The sequence below is a fragment of the Poecile atricapillus genome, chromosome Z, assembly GCF_030490865.1.
Source record: "Poecile atricapillus isolate bPoeAtr1 chromosome Z, bPoeAtr1.hap1, whole genome shotgun sequence".
NCBI lineage: Eukaryota > Metazoa > Chordata > Aves > Passeriformes > Paridae > Poecile > Poecile atricapillus.
In genome coordinates, this window is record NC_081289.1 from 95,275,223 (window position 1) to 95,295,578 (window position 20,356).

At 37.9% G+C, this 20,356-nt stretch overlaps 1 protein-coding gene across 4 annotated transcripts in view; it reads left to right on the top strand.

The window, feature by feature from the left end:
- The first annotated feature begins 380 nt into the window (after positions 1–380).
- TEK (TEK receptor tyrosine kinase) overlaps positions 381–20,356 on the top strand; it is a 43,877-nt gene continuing 23,901 nt past the window's right edge. For all 4 annotated transcript variants that reach the window (XM_058827662.1, XM_058827665.1, XM_058827663.1 and 1 more), the window contains exons 1-3: positions 381–516; positions 12,377–12,688; positions 18,264–18,374. In XM_058827662.1, the coding sequence (XP_058683645.1) occupies positions 465–516; positions 12,377–12,688; positions 18,264–18,374 (475 nt within the window). In that variant the 5' untranslated portion in view covers positions 381–464. The remainder of the gene's footprint in view (positions 517–12,376; positions 12,689–18,263; positions 18,375–20,356) is intronic.

Here is a 20,356-nt window from a genome sequence, read left to right on the forward strand (position 1 = left end):
AGACCTGGACTTTAAGAAGGAGATAACACTTTTCACCTACTGTACCTAGGTGGAGGATGTTTTACTTGCACTCTCCCGCCTACTGGAGGATGCCATCATTGTTCCTATTCCGCTGACTGTGAACAACAGCAGTCCCCTGCTTCTCCAGCGGTTCCAGATAATTGTTTTGATGTGTTGCTGGATGAACGAGATTTGCACTGCCCTGCAGTCCTGCTGATACAAAAATGCCTTTAAGATCCTGCCTTTCCCATCCTAATCTACAAAGGAAACAGGAAAAAGGAACTTAAACTCCCTGTACTCAGACAGCAATGAGACTGTTCCAGCCTGCGCCAGTGCTCTGATTTCTTGCCTGTGACTTGTAAACAGCGTACCATGCAGGACAAGAGTAACTGCTAAAGGTCTACCCTGGGGAAAGGATACTCCATGAGCGACTTTAAGAACTGGATGGATATACTTGGGGAAGCATGGACCCTCTAGCACACTTAGTTCTCTATGGATTCAGCCTGTTGATTTCAGGTAAACTTTGTCTTTAATAGCTGTAGTGGACCTGTCACGCCTTTCTTTGTTTTTCACATGGTATGCACCTATGCTTTGACTATCTACCCTTCACTCCAGTGTTTACTGATTTAAGTACTCATGTTTGTTTCACTGAGTCTACTTCTCTGTGCAATGCTCTTACAGCAAGTGAGGGCAGGGCTGGGGCCAAGCAACTGGGGGTGATTTAAATGCACGTAGGATCCACTGCTGCAGCTTTTAACTGTTGAAGTTGTTTATTGACACGTGTTGCAGCAGGGGTTTTTTCCTGTCTAATGGTACTAATTTTCTCATACAGCTGATAACTTTGAAACTGTTGGTGTCTTTCCCTGAGAAATATGTTCTAAATACAAATTAAATGTCAACTTCTTCTGTGACTGACTTTATGAACTAGCTGTGCACTTGATGTGTGTATTCCAGTATCTGATTTTAGACAAGATTCTCCAAGTGGAATTTAGATGAAAGTTAATGAACAAAAAAAAGAGAAAAAATATAAGATCAATTAAAAACACTTCAAATACAGTTATATAGTTATCAGCAAATCTTATTAGTTCAGCAGGTCAGAAGTTATCATAAGAGATACCTGTAGAAAGGTATACAGAAATATTATACAAATTCAAATTTAGTTTATACTAATTTCAGCATTAATGTTAGAGATACATTGCTGAACCTATCACATGGAGAGCCCTGAGGAAGACTGTCCTCCTGCCATCAGATTCAAAGTTACTCCACATTTGAGTGTCACTTTTACAATCTCATTTTGATTTTCTAGTCAGTTTCTTCTGTAAAAATCTGTAAAAGAAAAATACAAGTCACATGATAACCTTAGACTCTTAACTCATCCTTGACCATTGTTTGATATACGTATATGTTCTAGTCCATCTCACAGTAGAAATGTAATTTGTGTTTTATGTCTAAAATGTGTTTTAGAACTGCAAATTGTTCTGCAATGAAAACCAGAAAGTAGCAAGAAAAGACAGAAGTCCTCATTTTCATGCACAATTGCTTTGCACAGATCTTCTTGATTAGCAGCATGCTAACAGCTGTTAACAATAAAATTGCAAGTTTGAGGTGTTACTTTTGATATCTATAAAAGGCTAGAGATTAATGCAGACAAAGCACCAAAGTTCTGTATCTGTTGAAATCTTGTTTGGAAATATTCTTATCTAAACAATTGCTATAATAGGCTGCATATTGTTATTACCAATTATTCTTCTGTGGCTTCAGTTTTTTGATTGTTTAGCTGCACATGGATTCCACTTATTTAGTCCCCAGATCACTTCCAGCTTTACACTTTTTGAAAATATCTGGTGCTGTAAGCATTATGAATGGAGAAGAACAGAAAGTCCAGTTCCAACGTTTTTCCTTGTCCCTCCTGTTTCTCTGCATGGTGTGATATACTATTTGACACAGACAGCAACGACTGTTCTTGTTCATTAAGTCATGAATACAGAAGAAACAAGTCATTTGCAGAGATTAGCTTTAAAAATTTGAAGAGTACGGACAGCCCAGCACCGAAGAGCTGCCAGTCACTGCATTTTCCACACGGGGTGACCAGCGAGGTGTGTGCTACAGTCACACCCATCTCAATAGATCTGTCAGCTTTCCCGCTTTTGTTTGAGAATGATATCATATTTCCTGGGGCGAGCAGTAGAAGACAATGCGAGCCTGCTTTTCTCTAGATACTGCAGGCGGAGTTCAGGAAAGCAGGAATGACATTCCCTGAGCAGGGTAGGGTCTACACTCAGCACAGACACTGAACTGACTTAACCTTGTCCCTGATGATTGTGGGCTTTCCTGGGTGTGTTGCTGGGTAGGCACAAAATCCACTCCACCCTTTTCCAAGGTATCAACTACTGACTTGGCTCCCATTAGGAGAAATGGCCGTCAAGTTAATGTCTTTTTTTTTTTAATAGTAGTACTCCATTAGCAGTTGGAGCTAAGAATCCAGTTTGGAAGGTGGCATTCAAAGTATATCCAAATGCTCACTTTTGCACTTTCTACATTCCATAGCAAATGTTCAATTAAACTGATAAGGAGTTGAATTTAATCCTGCTGGGATTTTTCAAAGTAGACTGAGTATCACAAAATTTTTTTGTTGTTGTTGTTTATGTCCATGACATTTTGGACTAGCAAAATTATGCTGACATCTATCCTGAAGTATGGATTCAAATACCAAGCTTGTGGCTAGGTTCAGTCTTAAATTCTGACCAAAGAAGAGCTGCAGATTTACTTATTCCTCTAAAGGCAAGGAATGAGTATCACCACTTGCATGTTGCCTCAGAAATGCCTCAGGCATCCTCAGGCATCCTCAGATGGTCTAGAAATCTGCTTGCAGTTTCTCACTGCAAGTGCTCACTTCAGTGAGCTCTCAGAAATGTTCAAGTGTGAGTCTTATTTTAGCAAGATGATCACCATTAGTAAAGGTGAAAACTAGCAACAATTACAATTAGCTTCAAGAACATTTCTTTCACTATTTCTGTCAGGAAACAAATATATTGTTAAATGTCTCCATTATCTAAGAGAACTTTCTGTGCTACAGTTTTGCTCTGCCAATAATCTTAGATCCAGTGGCTTTTTAAAAATACCGGATTTTTTTTTTTTTTAGCTGTTGGACCCATATATGGTAAAAGACTCAAAATATTATAATAGCCTAACCAGTGCAGCAGCATTCAATAGCTCTCTATCATCTATGTTGATGACTGCATTTTCTTTGAGATCAGTATGTGTTGTGAAAAAAATCTAATAATAATTATCATTATTATGTGACTCATTTTCATATTTGGAAAGTTGAACAGCTTTTAACATACATTACCAGACATTCAAGCACCTTAATAATGCTGTAGGCTTTCCAAAATGAGAAGTCAGTATTTTTAGTTGGGTTGGAAAGTTCTAACAATTCTGTTTCAAGACTTTTATTTCTCTTTTGAAGCCTCACTTAACCAAAAGAAAATCTGTATTTACCAGTGCCTAATCCATGCCTGTGACAGTGAACAGGAATGTTGTTCTTACTATAATTAGAGGGACTAGGCCTCTCTGAGCATCTTCAAATAGGCTGATGTCAGATCAAAGTGGCACCTGAACTTCAGTGTGTCATATGGCTGAGTGCTGTAGTTTAGAACCTTCCACAAGGAAGTGGAGGAAAACCACTTCTGACCTTTTAATCTCAGGTATTTCATAACTATAACTGTGAGGTTTTAATATCAGGTATTTGTTACATGACCAGACATTACACTTAGGCACCTTTCTGCCACCTAAATTATCAAATTACTAATGTGAATTAGAGGAATTTTAAACAAATTCACCTTTTTTTCCTGAAGTGTATTTGATTTGTGAGACCCTGAAATTGCATCTGCCTGCCATACTGTGCCTGGTTCACACCTCCTGAGGTGCAGCATAGCTCACAGGAAGTTTGTGTTCCCAAAGATCATTTCAACAGCTGGGAATAGTCAGGAGTGAAAAGGCATTACATCAGGACCAAAGGAATCAGAGCTGAAAGGGTAAAATGAAACCACACTATATTTGTAAATGTTAACATATGTTATTGTTTTAGATACAATTTTCATATGTAGATATATGAACACACTTGTATTATATGGTTTTCATACTTAGTCATAATTAAATGAGTAGATTGCTTTTTTGTTGAATTTTCATTTAAGGGAAAACTGAAGCTGTAATATTTTGCAAAGATTGTCTGATAGCCACAAGATTTTTATCTTGGAAGGCTTTACTGTACAAGAGGGAGACTAGAAGTCATAGATACTGAGTGTCACTGAGCAGCTGTCTCTAGGGCATGGGAGATGCAGTTGGTCCTCATGAGCTCACAGTGAGAATTACCTGGGCTGGAAAGCGACTCTGTATCAGTCACATGCATGAATATGCTTGGCCTAGACCCATCTCTTAAACAAACAAAAAAACCTGTTCAGCTCTCTGGGAAGACAAAGAAGTCATGACAGTATGAAGGGTGTTGGGTAGGCACAGGAGCAATGAACCTAAGAAGGATGCACCTGCTACTTGTATGAAACAGATTTAATTCCCTGAGCAGGTCTCTCTGTAATGTAAGATCTGTCTGGGAGTGGAGGGATGAAGATCCTAGAGAATCTGCAGTGAAGAACTGCCCTACAAAGACTCTATCCTGTGCTGGTAGATCATATTTAGGATGCTGTTTCACTGTGGTTTTGGTGGAGGTACAAAGCAAGTAACAACCCATGTATAAAAGAGAGAATTTCCTATAAGGAGTTTAAAATGCTGCTTTTTTATATTACAGGTTTGGTAGCTGTTCTCCAACTGTTAAACAAGGGTCATATCTTAAAGAAGTTAAAAAATCTATCAAAATACATTTTGTAATTCATCACTTGGAACTATTAACCCCTTTAGGTTAAGATATTAGATATTAAGATATTATGTAAAGATATTAGGCATTTACTAAGTTCTGACAGGATTTTTGAAAGAAACATTAACAAATGACATCTCTCTTTTCAGAAATACAAACTTTGTACTTCAAGGCAGGTATTTTTTTTCTTGCCTCCTATTTATTTATTAACTTGCACTGTCAGCCTGACTAATGAAGTGGCTTCGTTAATTTCTCCTTTGGAGTCTAATGAGCCTTCCTTGACAATGCAGTTCCAACAGCACTTCTGATTGTGCTGATGATTTTCCCTTGTGTTATTTCCTGGCTGTTCATCACAGACACTGGTCAAGGGCCTTGTCCTCCTTAGTCACAAAGTGTGCTTAGTAGCAGAAACACCTCCCAACTACTTTAGTCAGAAAAATCCATAAGTGGAAAAATGAAGGTACCTTTCCGTACAGGCAAGACCATATTAGAATGTGCTCTCCCAGTAGTCAGTGCTCACAGACAGCCAACCTTATGCTTATTTTATGCACTGATAATTGTCTACTGTGTTATTTTACCTACATTGGCTTGGCAGGTGCCCACATATAACAAACAGTAAATGTTTGCAGTACAAATCTGAGCTTCATAATGCAGCTGACAAGGGCCAGCCTTGTTAAGGACATATTTATTTTGATGTTCACATACACTCTTGTTGATGTGATATCCATATTTTACTGGCTGCAAATCCAGATGCACCTGAACTACAAGCCTGTCCTACTGGAGCTTTCCCACATTCTTCACCCTTTCTCAGCATTTTCAGAATTACCAGGCATACTGTGAGCTAGTTATTCAAATAGGCATTGCTGCTGATATGTTGTTTTCCTTTTTACTCAGTTGTGGTCAACCAGACCTAAGGAGAAATCATGACAAATCACGTTTTGGTTTCTTGTGTTTTGGTTTCTTTCTTGTGTTCTGGTTACTCACACACACACCCCCCAAAAAAAAAAAAACCAAAAAACAACCCCCCCCCCAAAAAAAACAAACAAACAAACAAAAAACCAAAACAAACCCTCCACATATTTAGGCACTGCTTTCCCCTGGAAACCCCAACCAAGCTGCAGCACTGCTTCTCTGGCTTTTTCATCTTAAAAAATTGTTTTGGCAGGTTGTGGCATACAGAGAATACAAGAAGCCAGTGGCATTTCCTTTAGCTGCACCAGAGGTACCCAAAAGCAGATGAGCAGATACCAAGATAGGCAGCCCTCCTGGCTTTGAAAAGCTATTTTGTTTTTCACACATGTGCTCTGGTCTTACCACTACTCCTAAGTATGATTGTGATAGCCTGTCATTAATTTTTTCATCTCTTATTAGTTTCACAATATCTTCCCCCCACTTAGAAACAGTGTCCTATTTCTAAGGGCAAGTGGTCTTGGCACTGGAATCGTGAAGCATCCCACAGCAGCAAAGTAGCATCATGTAAAATACAGCAAGAAGATTCTTTACATAAACAACACAAAACATTTTGTTGGGAAACTTGGTTGTTAGCTCATTTGTCAGATGTTTTCCATGAACATTTCTGTCTTTTTTTTATCCCTGCTGTTCCCATTGTATGGTAAATAATCTTAATATCTTTGGACAATAACAACTTCAGCCTTGTTTTCCTAAGGAGGAATGAGTTGTCAACAGAGAATCTGAGTCACTGGGAGAAATTACCTGAGCTGCTGCTATCTTTGCATCCCAAATAAAATTTCCAGGACACTTAAAAGATCACTGAGCCCATAAAATGAATACATTTTAAGGGGTTTCAAAGCCCCTGAAATTGTTTACTTTTTTAGAGAATGAACCAAAAAAAAAATAAGTGTTGAGAGCCTAGGAAAAAACCCACAAAAATAGCCGGATTCTGTTTAGTTGTATGTTCTATTCTCCCTGTGAAAAATATGCCTAAGCGGTTCATGTTTGGGTTAGTTTCTGACTGATTTTAATATTAAGTAAGGAGTGCTTAATTTTTTTCTTTTTGGAAGAGGAGACATGTGGATTTGGTCTCTATTTTATTTATTTCTTCATGTTTAACTTGCATTATTTCCAGCCTGATTATCTTCCACATTGGCTAATTAATTAATTTTAAAAAATCATTGTTTATTCAGTACTTCCCTAAGAATTAATCAAATGCTATACTTCCTCAGTAAAATTGCTTGTATGGTTGCCATTTGTATTCCTAAACAGATTAATTTAATTCTTTTGATCTGGTACATTGTTTCATACTAAAAAAATAAAGCTGGAGAGGGAACAGCTGAATTTATAACTACAAAACAAGACACAATGAGAAATACTGAGGTTTAGGCTATTTAGCAAGCTGGGTTTGTTCTAAATCAAAACCTTACTATTTCAAGCAGAAGGAGTGCTCATTGTTATATTTTAAGAAACTTGCAGGAAGACGGGTTGATGACTTCAAAGTTTGGGACATATGTTTTCACCAGTCTCTAAATGACTTTTAAATCCTGCAGTGAGTATCATATACAACTGACTGTCATTTTCCGCATAACACCAAAACTAAGCACAGATCCTACTTTTCCCCTGCCACTATAGTATTTATATGATTTATATTCATTTTCCCAGACACTTATTAGCAGGAATGATTTGTATTATTTGTATTATGTATCATAATAAAATTGTTTATTAATTTGTCAAAGCAATAACAGTAATAGAAAAGAAAGAACTACATAAGCATTACATATTACATCTATTCTCTGGTGAAAAATGGAGTGCAATTCACTGGAATTTTCTGCTCTTTCATTCTCTCTTAAATAATTAGTACTTTAATCTTTCTGCTTACCTCTTACAATAGAACTTCTCCTTCCTCTGTTACACTCCAAATGCCAGGAGGAGGACTTCCTGCTTATAGTCACTTCAAGCAATCAATAATAAAGCTCTGCAAGTGTAAGGAAATAAATACATCAGGTGCTTGATGTCTAAACAATTTCTTTGCTTCTGCTACCAATCAGTATTAACAACTAAAGCTTTTCCTCAGAACTTTGAATTCTCAATAACCCTTGCAAATATGACCTGTGTCCATATTAGATGCATTTTGAAGGACAGTGAGGTATGGTTGTCCTGTGATGGAGCTGACAACTCTGGCTGCTTTCTCTGGAAGAGGAGCGTAAGCCATTGTGTTGAAATTTTTTTCCAATTTTTTGGCTTTGCAAAAGCCTCTCACTAGGTAGAAAATGCCTAGACTTTTCCCATGTTTTCCTAGAGACAAGACAAGGGTTAACAGTGGAAATCTGGAAGTGTATGGGCAGAGACTGTCAGAAGAAAGTAAAAATCAACACTTTTCTCCTAAAAGTTACTGTATGTACTCATCTATGGCATCAAATTATCTCAGCTCAAGATAGCCACATTTATACAGGAACCCTAGTGTCTAGCACCAATAATGATCTAGAGCAGTGATATTTTAATCTTTATCAGAGATTTGCTTGCTTTTTGAGAAGAACTATGTGTGGGATGTGTTCCAGGGAATTTCTGAGAACTGTTTCTTTCAGCTGATCCTAGCTGAGTTTTGCTGGTACAATGCAGCACAGAAAACATGATGACTGTGCCTGTAGGAAAGAAAGGCATTTAGGTAGGGAATAAGAACATACATGGACTACAGACACAGCATGACAAATTTGCTCTCAGTTTAGCACAATTTCCCCAGGTGAATATCATGGAATCATACAATAATTTGAGTTGGAAATGACCTTTTTAAAGTCATCTAGTTCCAATCTCACTGCTATGGACAGGGACACCTTTGTTTAGACCAGGCTGCTCCATCCAGCCTGGCCTTGAACACCTCCAAGGATGAAGCATCCACAACTTCCCTGAGTAATATATTCCAGTGGTTCTCCTACCTCACTGTAAAAAATTCCTTTCTTATATCTAATCTACATTGACCCTCCTCTTGTTTCAAGCCATTAGGCCTTATTCTATCACTACCTTTGACAAAAATCCATTTCCAGTTTTCTTGTAGCCCCTTTAGGAACTGGAAGGTGCTATAATGTCTCCCTGGAGTCATCTCTTCTTCATGCTAAACAATCCCAACTTTCACAGGCTTTCCTCATAGGAGAGGTGCTCCAGCACTCCATCATCTGCATAGCCTCTTCTGGACCCATTTCTACAGGTCCATGACCTTCCTGTGCTGGGACCCCAGAGCTGGATACAGTGTTCCAGTGTTCCCTGCTGGCCACACTGCTTTGGATGCAGCGCAGGATACGATTAGCTCTCTGGGCTGCAGAAATCTGTACTAGAAAAGCTGTGAAAGATACAGCTGAGTATCACCCAGCAAGGGAGAGGACAGTCCTGTAATTTGGAGTGGGCCAACAGCAGCTGCAAGTGTTTCCCTCCATTCATTTTGCTGTCTGGGCTATAGTCAGTGTGCCGGTGTTTAAAGTTGTTTAGAGGATGCCATTTTCGCTGTGCTGAAAAGACTCAAATACAGCATCACTGTGAGCGATATGTCATAAATACTTGGCAATGGGTCTTCCTTGCATGGTATTTCCCATTTACAGCGTTAGCCTTCTGCAAGTGCTTTCTCTTCTCAAAATCTATTTGCACACACAGTAAATTGCCTTCCTGATAAGGTCTATTCTTCAAGGACCAGCGCGGGAGTGAAAGGACTTTTTGATGGCAGCACAGAGGATTATCCCTGCTGCCGAAATAGGCTGCTTCTTGTCTCTACTTTTTGTACTTCTCTCAGAGCTAAATTCTGTTGTCCTTATTTGGTTCTTACATACTCAAAGCCTTCATTAACATCTAGAATATAATCTACCTAAATTTTGCCAGACTAGGTAAATTCCTTTCTAGCAAGAAGAGTTTGTTTATTTGAAATTGCGTTACCATTAAGAGATGCTATAGGAATCCCCACCCAGTGGAGTCAAAGAAAGCATTAGTATCACCTCCAAGGTCTTAGATTGCCAAGATGCTTTTTTTTTTTTTTCTTTTTAAAATTATATCTAAAGCACAGCTTTTCTTAGTGCAAAACTTGCACTATTTTAATTTCTGCTTCCAGTATATTCCAGCTCTGAAACCTTAGCTGCAAAGTCATGCTTGACATGTAATTCTATACTTACAGATATAAATTAGATATAAGAGATATAATAGATACAAATTCCTTTTAGAGGCAGAAAAAAATCTGTGTTTTTCTGGGAAGAAACTCCATCTCTGTTCCATCTGCCTCGCTGAGGTATCTGGGCTACTCTGAAGTGTATAATATGACAAAAAGCCACCTATCTTTAGACAATGAATCAGAATGCCATCCATACACTGGGGGCTAGTTTTTGATTCACCCAGAATATTCTCAAATTTAAATTAGCAATACGTCAACATATTCGACACCTTTATTGCCTTAATTTTTTTATTACGTAAGAGAAGCTATGCAGCAAATACCCTGGATCTGGTTGAATGTTGCTTTGCATATGGATCAAAGGCAGTATGAAAGCTGGTCCTCAAAATTCAAACTTCTCCTACTGCTTTTTCTCAGAGTTTTAGAAGGTTGAGATACAGGGAGAAAAGAGGTGTTATTTTCACCTTTCAATCTTTGGTGGAAGTCAGAGGAACAGAGAAAGTCTAGGGAAAATGGAATTGGAGCCCTGTATGAAAAGCTGTCCTCTGAAAGACACCAGCCCCTTGGGCCTACGTCTTTGTATTGGAAAGGCAGTTGCAGATCTGTGCCCTGTGGATTCCAGGCAGAAATATCAAAATATTTCACTTCTACTCTCTAACACTGGGGCTGACCTCAATGCAGAAAATCATGTCAAGTCACAGAATTTGAATCCAGGTTTGGTTCTGAGTACCACAAAAATTTGCAGAACCCAGGATCTTGCAGTTTGTGATATTAAGAATATCTCTTCCTGTGATCCTTGCTGGTCTAAACTGAAGCTGGTCTCAGTGCTGTTGACTGTTGAACTATATCTGCCTTTGGCTAGTGCATCAGATCTATACTAAAAGCACAAATGTTCCTCATATAAAACTAAGAACCTTGAGATAAATGCCCCGTAAAATGAATGTGTGAGTTGACCTCATTTCTATCACATACCTCTTTAACTTTGTTCAAATGCTGCACATTTGCATTGTGCAGCAGGATAAACTGACTTTGCTGACCTGCACGTTTATGCAATATTTACTTAAATGTTCATTGCAACCTTTCCAGAAGGTTTCATTTCTCCATTATGTAACTGCAAGTTATCTGAGCTGGCACATGAAAGGGTGGTGGCTGTGGGAGACTGGTTGGGTGTGGTGAGTGTCAATGTGCTGTCAAGATACTTCAGTCCCCAGAGTGGTTGCTTGCATTAAAAGCAGAAGAGGACCTCCTCCCTTGGCCCAGACTACTGCAGAGACACACGCAAAGACTGCAGTCAGCACTAAGACCTTTTGACCTTCCTTATCTTAGACTATACCCCTTCCTTCCCATCAGAGAACATTTGGAAGCTGACCGGCACTAAATATTAGTCCTCTCTATGTAAATACAAAATATACTTGTATCCAAATCAGGAAAACAGACGTGATGAATAAAAGAAATCAAGTATTCTTCCTGTTTCAGCTGGAAAAAATGTTAGTGTTTCCCTTCTCCTTACCCTGAACTTAAAAAATAAAGGGAAACGCCTATTATTTGCCAATTGTTCATTATAGGAGAGCTGAGTTTCCCCCCAGCTATGCACATTTGAACAACTAAAATTGTGGCACTCTGCTAGAGGATATTTTAATTAGGCTTGTGTCTCTCTTTTTCGAAGAAACTTTCCCCTCTTATGTGTTTCACTCAGTGCTATTGATTAAAAGAAGCAATTATGAGTGATTTAAACCTTACCTCACTTAACTAGATGTGCCAACTTTTTCTTTGTTTTTGCAAAAGTTGCTTTGTGCTGTGGGTCTTGCTAGTGTCTGTTAAGGCTTCAAATATTTAATGTAATTGACTATGAAATCATTAGTCCAAATTCATAAACAAATACCCCCAAAATGAAAAAAATACCCCAAGTGTTCAAAGTACTACTAGCTCCTATAAATTAAAGTCATAACTGCTATATATCAGTTCATACCTACTAAATCTGAGTAAAGGACATTGAAGAAGCACTGTTAAATTGACAACCTTATCATCCACCAATTCTGTTACCAGAAAAGCACCATACTTGAAGCATTTATGTGCATGTCTAACTATATACAGATCTATCTGTTTTGACAACCTACGGTTTTCCTTGGGCTTCTACAACAGCTCTTGAAAAAAATTCAACACGTTTGCAAGATTTGCTTTTCTGAGAAGAGCAAATTACATCTGTTTGTGTCATAAAAAATAAATCCTCAAGTCATTGTAACAGAATACTTAATCTGTGTTCATCTAGCTGTGCACAGCACCAGGCAGAGAAGCCCTGAGCACTGGGTGACACAGCTTACCTGGTGATTTGATTGGCCACATCAAATTCTGCATTAATTTTTCTTCATTCTACTTTTTTCTTTCTTTTTTTTTTTTTTTTTTTTAATTAGGTAAAGTAGAAGCGGCACTGGACCTCATATTGATCAATTCCTTCCCTCTGGTGGGCAACTCTGAGACATCACTTATATGTGTCACTTCCAAATGGCGTGCCCATGAGTCTATCACAATAGGCCGGGACCAGGAGGATGTGGCAAACCAGCACCGAGAACCACTGGAAGTTAATGAAGATTCCAAGAGAGCAGCAGCCAAAACAGTGGTGTGGAAGAGGGAACAGGCCAGTGAAACTATTGGAGCATATTACTGTGAAGGGAAACTCAAGGATGAGGTGACAAGGATACACACCATGAAGATGCCACTGGGAGGTAGAGTATAGTGGTCACATTTGAATTTGCCATGGCACTGCTTGCAGACTGACAGCTATCCCTGGTTGATACAAGTAGGCACAAACATGGCCCCAGACCAGGCAAGGCAGTCCTGAGTCAATAAAACTAGACTTGGTTCAAGACCTTTTTTTTTTTCTACAATGCAGAGAAACTGGTTGGTACTAGGTGCTAGTCATTTCCTTGTGGAAGTTAGTCAGACATCTGTAAGTATTCTGCCTGCATCTGGCTACTGCCAGGAACACAGAATTAGTTGGCAATTAAGGTGGCCTTACTGACCCCACAGAATAACATAAATGACAGCTCCTGCACTGGGTTTCTCACATCCCAGACACTTGATTTCAAACAAGCTTTCATTTAAAAAGTTTGATAGGTCTGAGATGTAGACAGCTAAACATCACTATCTTATTTTTCTTAAGTAAATGGGCAACCTGAGCCTAGAAAATTACTGCCTTGCCTAAGGTTTAGTAAAACTACAGATCAGCAATGCTGGATCTGCATAGTCTGTGTCAGTGTGGATATAGAAAAAAGGGGGGTGTCTCTCAGCACTGGAAAGGAAATCCAAAGGAGTTTTCCAAAATCTGAGAAGATTGTTTACAAAAATCCACTACAGGTTTCATTATTCATTTGATTTTGGTTTTAGGCTATACACAGTAGTAAAAGCAGATATGGCAGGAATATAGTGGGACAAACAGGTGAGATTTCCAGGGGCCATTAAACTGCATTTCCGTATGTTCAAAAATTTTCCTTGTTTCTGGGCTTCATTTGATTTCTGGAAGAAGTTCCAAAGCAGAAATCACCATCAGCCACAGACAAGCACAGCAAGTTTTGCATAATTTTCTGCAACAAATCACATTTTCAAAATTGAAGATGATTTGTAATATATTTTACTGTACTGCTAATGTTTTGTGCCATGGTAACTGGTCTGTAAGGAGACTTGACAACTTTAATCTTTTTTTATAAGATATTAGTTAAAGGAATTTTTGTTACTGGAATCTCCTGAAATTACATAACAAATTTATAAAAGGAGATATTTTCATTTGTAAGAACTGCAGACAGTGTCTATTTTTTCTTTGAACATAGTTAGGTTGGAAGTAAGCTGAGTAGGATAAATACATTTTTCTTTGGTTTATGTTTTCTGTGTCCAAATGTGGTCTTTGAAGGGTTGGATTGGTCACCAAGAAAGCTCTGTAGATGGATACTGACAACTCCATTGTTTCAAAGTAGGCTGCAGTGAGGAGGAGATAAGATAATAGTCCATGGAATGTCAATACGACCCTGCCTGTGGCAGTCTGCCAGCAAGCTGAGCACATTTCTAGCTGTTCTGTTGTAGAGCAACATCCATGGGTGGAAAAATGTCTTCTGAATCGATCAGTTCTTTCCACTTGGCATCTGTGGGCCTAGGAGCAGAGAACTTTAAGTAATCAAACTTTGAAGGCTTCTTGTTGTGACAGATATTGTTCTAACAGAAGTAGTATTCACACCAGCAGCTGGTAGGTTTCTTTGATTAATTTCTGTGTTTGAATCCCTTTCTCTGATTTTCTCTGCAAAAGTTTTCACTAACAAAATTCAAACTAACAATTCTTCAGTGAAAGCACATAATCTAATCAGATTAAATGGTGAGAAAGAGGTGCATCAGAAATTCTCCTATCTGAGAAAGGAGAATTTCTAGGAGAAAAAGATTAAGGAAAGATTGTGAGGTTTGGCAAAGCATATGTATCTGGAAAACAGACCTTTTTCTACTTTATGGTTGTTGTCTTCATAATTTTTAAAGGCAGAATATGTTTTCAACAGCAAAAATTGAGTTGAAATGTGCGGTGATCCATTAGGGACACCAAAGTCAAGGGAAGAAGCAGCACTTCTAGAAACCCAGCCACTGTTTTGGATCCTCTTGGCAAGAAGCTGGTGAAACACCATCATTTTCATCATTTGGGTAGCCCCACTGACTTAGTTGAAGCTGCCATCTGCTTGATTATATACCTATTATCAAATATGAACATACAGTGAAGAATTTTGCTGTGTAGTATGGAAAGATAACAGGTTCATTTTTCTGATTTATTTTACCATCTGCTATTCTGAAAGTAACAAGTCCATTTTCCTGAATTCTTTATACTGAATTATTATAGTAACACATGTAATATTCATATATGCAATAAGAGGGAACAGTTTATGCTTCATCTTCTTATGGGGAGTGATCCTTATACCATATAAATACGCATCTCTAGAATAAAACACCACAGAGTGTTCTCCTTCTAGTCAAATACAATTAATTCACTTTCTCTACACAATGAATGTTTATTTTCATACACGTGATTGAGTTTTCCCCACAGAAACGCAACCATAGAGCTGTCACAGGGACAATAATGGAAATGCTAGAAGTAGAGCTTATGGCACTTGTCCTGCAGCTCAGTTCATTATGTCTCTGTAAGGAATTGGCACACTCAAGATGTGAAATCATGTCATACAAGTCACAATCTAAAAATATGTTGGAAGTGAGCCCAACAGGGAGTGTGCATTCCTTTCCATTGCAACAATACTCTGTAGAAAAATCTTGTGGTTTAGCCTAACATGCAAAGAAAAGTAAATGGGAATACAAAAGTTTAATATCTTACGAAAACAATTAGTATTGTCTCACTAAATTTGGTCCAAAAAGCACTGCAACTAAACCCCTTAGGATCATTTGTAGCTAACCATTAATTTTTTTGCAAAAGCTGTTGATTTTTTTTTTCTTAAATAGATAATGATTTTTCAGTACACATTTGTTACTAATAAATAACTTCTAACTTGGGAACTGCCTGTAAGTTGGAACTGCTTTCAGTTTTTGTTGCCTGTTTCTAATGAAATCTTATCTCAATATTCTGTATTAGAATTCTCTGTTTCTCTAAGATGCAAGTGTAGATACCAGTGTTTAGGTAAAATGACAATGCATGTACTTAATGTGAAGCAGGAAGACTCCTGCTGAAATCAATTGTATATAACTTACAAAGAAATGAAAACATGTGGCAGAGCCTCAGAGCATAACCACTAGAACTGCACAGGGGATGGAAATTCCATTCTGCAAAGAATTGTGAATTTTCAATAGTTATCTTGTTTCCAACCATAAATAAAACATTAAAATGTCAAAATTTTCAAGGAAAAAATATCCTAGGAGAGAAGTTGGCTTGGATTGATAAAAATATCTTCATTCTTGCTCAGATTTTCTTTCTTTAATTTTACATCATGTAATAAAAACATTTTATTTTTGATTTAAATTCTATCTTGTAATGAAAATATCAAAATGTTCTTTCTTTCATTGCAAGAATATTATCCTTTTTTACTTCCTCAGATTTTGCAAAATAATGTTGTGGAGGTACTGACAGAATATCAGCCTCGTACAAAATTTGATATAACATCTGTCTGCACATTTTTAACATCTCAGTTACATATAAAATAAGACAGAAAGTTACTTGATTTTTTATCTCTGCTTTCTGATTCTATCTCTGTGTATTTCTTTCCCATTAACTTTTAGCCAGCCACAAGCTCCAAGTTTGTTTTTTTCTCCAACAGTTGGTATGGACCAAAGGATATTTTGTCAACAGTTTTGTAAAATGAACCAAGAAAGGAGGCATGATTCTGGATAAAAGGCAATTTTTTATCAATCACTTGTCTAACAGTTTATATTAACTTGTATATATGTTCCTTAAAAAAAAATCTGCTGTGAAATAAATGTTACTGTAATAGAAATGGAACCTCTGCAAATGCAGAGCTATCTAGAAGCATGGATGGAATCTTCAAGGTTTCCTTTCAGCTGAAGCTCAGGTGGGTCTTATGTCAGAAATGTCCACTTGCTAGGGAGACAAGTGGCAGCGGAGGGAAAAACAAAAATGGATGGATTCAAATGGAGGAACTTGCATAAGAGGAGCCCTTAAAGCTAAAAAATGACAAATCTAGAAAGAGCAAAGGGGTTGGTTTAAATCAATATGTTGCTACCTTTAGTGGTCTAAAAGGGGGGAACCTACAGAGGTATCAAATTATCCACCAGGTAAGGAGCTGAACAGTTAGGAAATCAAATTTGGTTAATTTTAGAAAAGGGTTTTTTTCCCCATATAACCTATAAACAACTGTATGGCATAAACCTTCTGAGCTAAAAATGGAGAACCTGAATTTTTCCTCAAAACAGTTCACAACTTTCCCGTTGAATTTTCCAAGTAAATGAAAGGAAGCATCCTTAACTTCTAACGTGTTTCAAAATAATGTGGTGATTAAAATTACCATTTCACTAGTTTCAGAAAGAGCTATTTCTTGAGTTTTTTTCTGTCCTTTCCCCAATTATCTTCTTAAGATATTTTTCCACTAGTATGGATAAGGAATAAGCAGAAACGTTTCTGAAAAAATCTTTCTATCTACTCCTTTTCTTGTTGTTTAAATTAAGTTCTACAAAGAAATGTATAAAAGTACCTTTCTGTAAGCAGGAAAATTAATTTCAATTTCCCTGCTGGAAAACCAGTCACTCACACAGAATTTTTATTTTCACTAAGCCATATTTCCAGGTGAGAATATTTTGGTAAAAGTATCACAGCCTGTGAATATGATTATTTTCCTTTGGTTCTTAGTGCAATCCAAGGCTCTGTATTTCCAGACTTTGGTGAACTAACACAAGCAAAGACTTTCTCCCTCCTATGTCACCTTGTCCCAGCCCTGCATTGTAGAGAATATTCTAACAGACCAAGGACACGGTATTTTATTCAAGGCCTGTTTGCACAACCCAGCCCACAGCCCCAGAGGCAATGTCCTTGAAGTCCCCTTGAATAACAAGAATGAGGGGGCACAGTGAAGTTGTAAACAAGAAAGAGGGTGATAAGCAAGATGCACTAACTGCAGAATGGGGAGATTGACGTAGAGGCACGTGTGGATTTATATATAAGCATTTATGTAGAAGTAGATGCCCATGATCCAGTTAGTTTAGCAAATAGTAGTTTCGCTTAAGCTGCATGAACCCTGTAAAACCTGGTAAAAATGTACTGATTGAAGTAATAAACGGAGTTCACTCTTACCTCTATGAGGACTCTACAAATATTCCGAGTGGTTTTCCTTTACCGCATGATTATGATTTCCTGAACAATCCCAACAGTTCTGCATTATAAAGCTTAATAGAAGAGAACTGAAATCATCCTAAGTATTTGTTTGCCAGTGATGACTTGTTCCCTACAATACAATTTCCAGTATTTTTTCCAGTCTTCTTTAAAAATGTCTTAAGGGATAAAGACACTTGGGAAAGTGTTTTACAGCCATTTGAAGCTCCTGCTTAGAAACTGTTTCCAGTTATGAAGCCAGAAGCCACTTATTTTTTTCATTCCTCAGGTTCTAGTGGAAGTCTGTTTTTTCAGGGTATAGGCAAGTCCTCTGTCTTTGCCAACAACTAGGTTGAGGCTGGTGATGGTGAAGAATCACTTTATGCTCTAAAGAAACTGAGGTATCAACATCCAAGCAATGCTCATGCTGTAAACCATTCTCAGGTACCAGGCCAGAGACCAGACAGAGACAGTAACTGCTATTTATCACATACTTCTGTTTTCAGCTTCATTCCACCCAGTGGCATTAACTGTTACAGCAAATAAGGGAGAGCATGTGAACATTTCCTTCATCAGAATGGCATCAAAAGAGGAAGATGCAGTGATCTACAAGAATGGTAATGAATCTTGTCTTTTCTCCTCCTACTATCATTGTTTTATTAGAGAGCCAAGTAACTCTTTTACAGTTATTGCTGCTGATGCCCATGCTGTGCAGCTGTAGCAGACATCATTCATCATACACTTAATGGTTCCTAAAGGGTTGAATTTCTATCTCCAGTGTGTTGATCTGGCCTGTTTCTCTTCCACCAAAATGCACAATCCTCTGTTTATATCTTTGCTTTGTTTTTTGTTTTACTTTCTGATTTCCTTCTACATGCCTACATATATTTTCCTGTTGTTTTTAGGATTTTTGTTTGTCTGTTTCTTTGTTTTTCTTTCTGGGCCACGGTGAAGGCCCAGTTAGTGTGTCTTTCATTGCATTTCCACAGCTTTTCAAGTCATACTTTTCATTCTTCAAAAGGCTTTTTGAGGCTATTTATCTTCTATGATGCCTTTCAAGCTAAGAAATTAATCACTAGTACTCTGCTATTAGAAATAAAAAATCGTTAACAAAATCTAATCCTTATTTCGCTCAACTACAAGAATTTCGTAACACCAACTGTTCTATCTAGTATGGCACCTAAATCACATGTACTCACTGTTCAGCTGTGTGTTGCTTCTGCTTGATGCTTGGAAATACGCACAGGTTGCTATCTACGTCCTGTAGAAATGAAAAAAAATAGAGGTCACTAAATCTCACAGTGCCTTCATAATCAGAATGTTAAACCCAAAAAATTATGAAGGTGGGAAGCACATATAATGTACTCCTCCACCTTTGATAGTGTAGCTTACAGTGAGCCACCAGGAAACAGGGAGTAAATAGAGCAGGATAAGGTAAGTGTCAACACACTGCCAAAGAACTCATGTAGTGAGTCAGCCTCAACCCCAGTTACTGATTACTTGGAGCACTTCAACAGGCTGGATGAGTTACATAGATAAAAGGTGACTTTTAAAGAGACAACAGGCAAAGTAGTAGTATTTCACAAATACCTGTTTCTTTGCACTTCAGAGATTCAGCTGTCAGGGCACAACAGACAAGTTTGCCATCACTTGTCATTTCAGGGTCCCTAGGAATATTTTGTGGTCTCCTGTCACCAGTTTCTCAGAAAAGAACTAGATGAGATGTTGGAGCAGGAGTATTTATATCATGACACTCCCTTAGCTGTGACTCCATGTGGATAGTCAGCAAAAAATCTCTGACTCTGGACAGCAGGTCAAGTTTTTCAGCTGAGGTTGATGTTGGAACAACACTTCTGAGAAGTCCTGATACAGCAGCTGTAAAATAAGAGAAAAGGCTTCTGCTACTGTATTTAGCTGTTGCAGTCTTTCACTTCAGTTGTTTTTTCCCCCTCATAGAATCTCACAATGGCTGTCTAGACTGTGAAATGGTTCTACTAAACAGAGCTGCTTTAAGAAATTGGCATAAGATCTTGGAAAACAAGTCATAAGAATTCAGCCTTTCTTAGCAGACTGTAAGCATAAGGCTTTCTTAATGCTTTACTGTCAAGTTTGTTATGCAGCTTGTAACTCAAAAAATATGTAGAGAATGCCCCACAGTTTCAAAATAAATCCCTTTCATTATTTGTTCTTTTAATTTGACCCTCTTTTCCTGGACAATGATTGTCATGTGCTGTCATGGACTAAAGTGATCCACAGTCTTTCTGCTGTTTTGGTTATGATCCTCAGAAAAATTTTACATTTCTAGACTGCCTGAAATTTGACAACAGTCAAATTGGTAGTATGTATGGTCACAGACAGCAAACGTCCTGCCTGATGGCTGTTTACCTTCTAAACAATTTTAAAAAAGTGAAAAAAGGGAAAAAAAATGTTGCATTTTCAGTGTGATTGTAATGGAATGTAGAAGATGAGGACAATTAGATTAATGAGAGTACCATTGGTAATGATCATTCGGCCATTCTAGCTGGCAAATCAGAACAGGATCAGCCTGTCTGGGTTGTTAACGTGAGTAAGCTGGGATTTTGCAGCCAGGAGAAGTCCA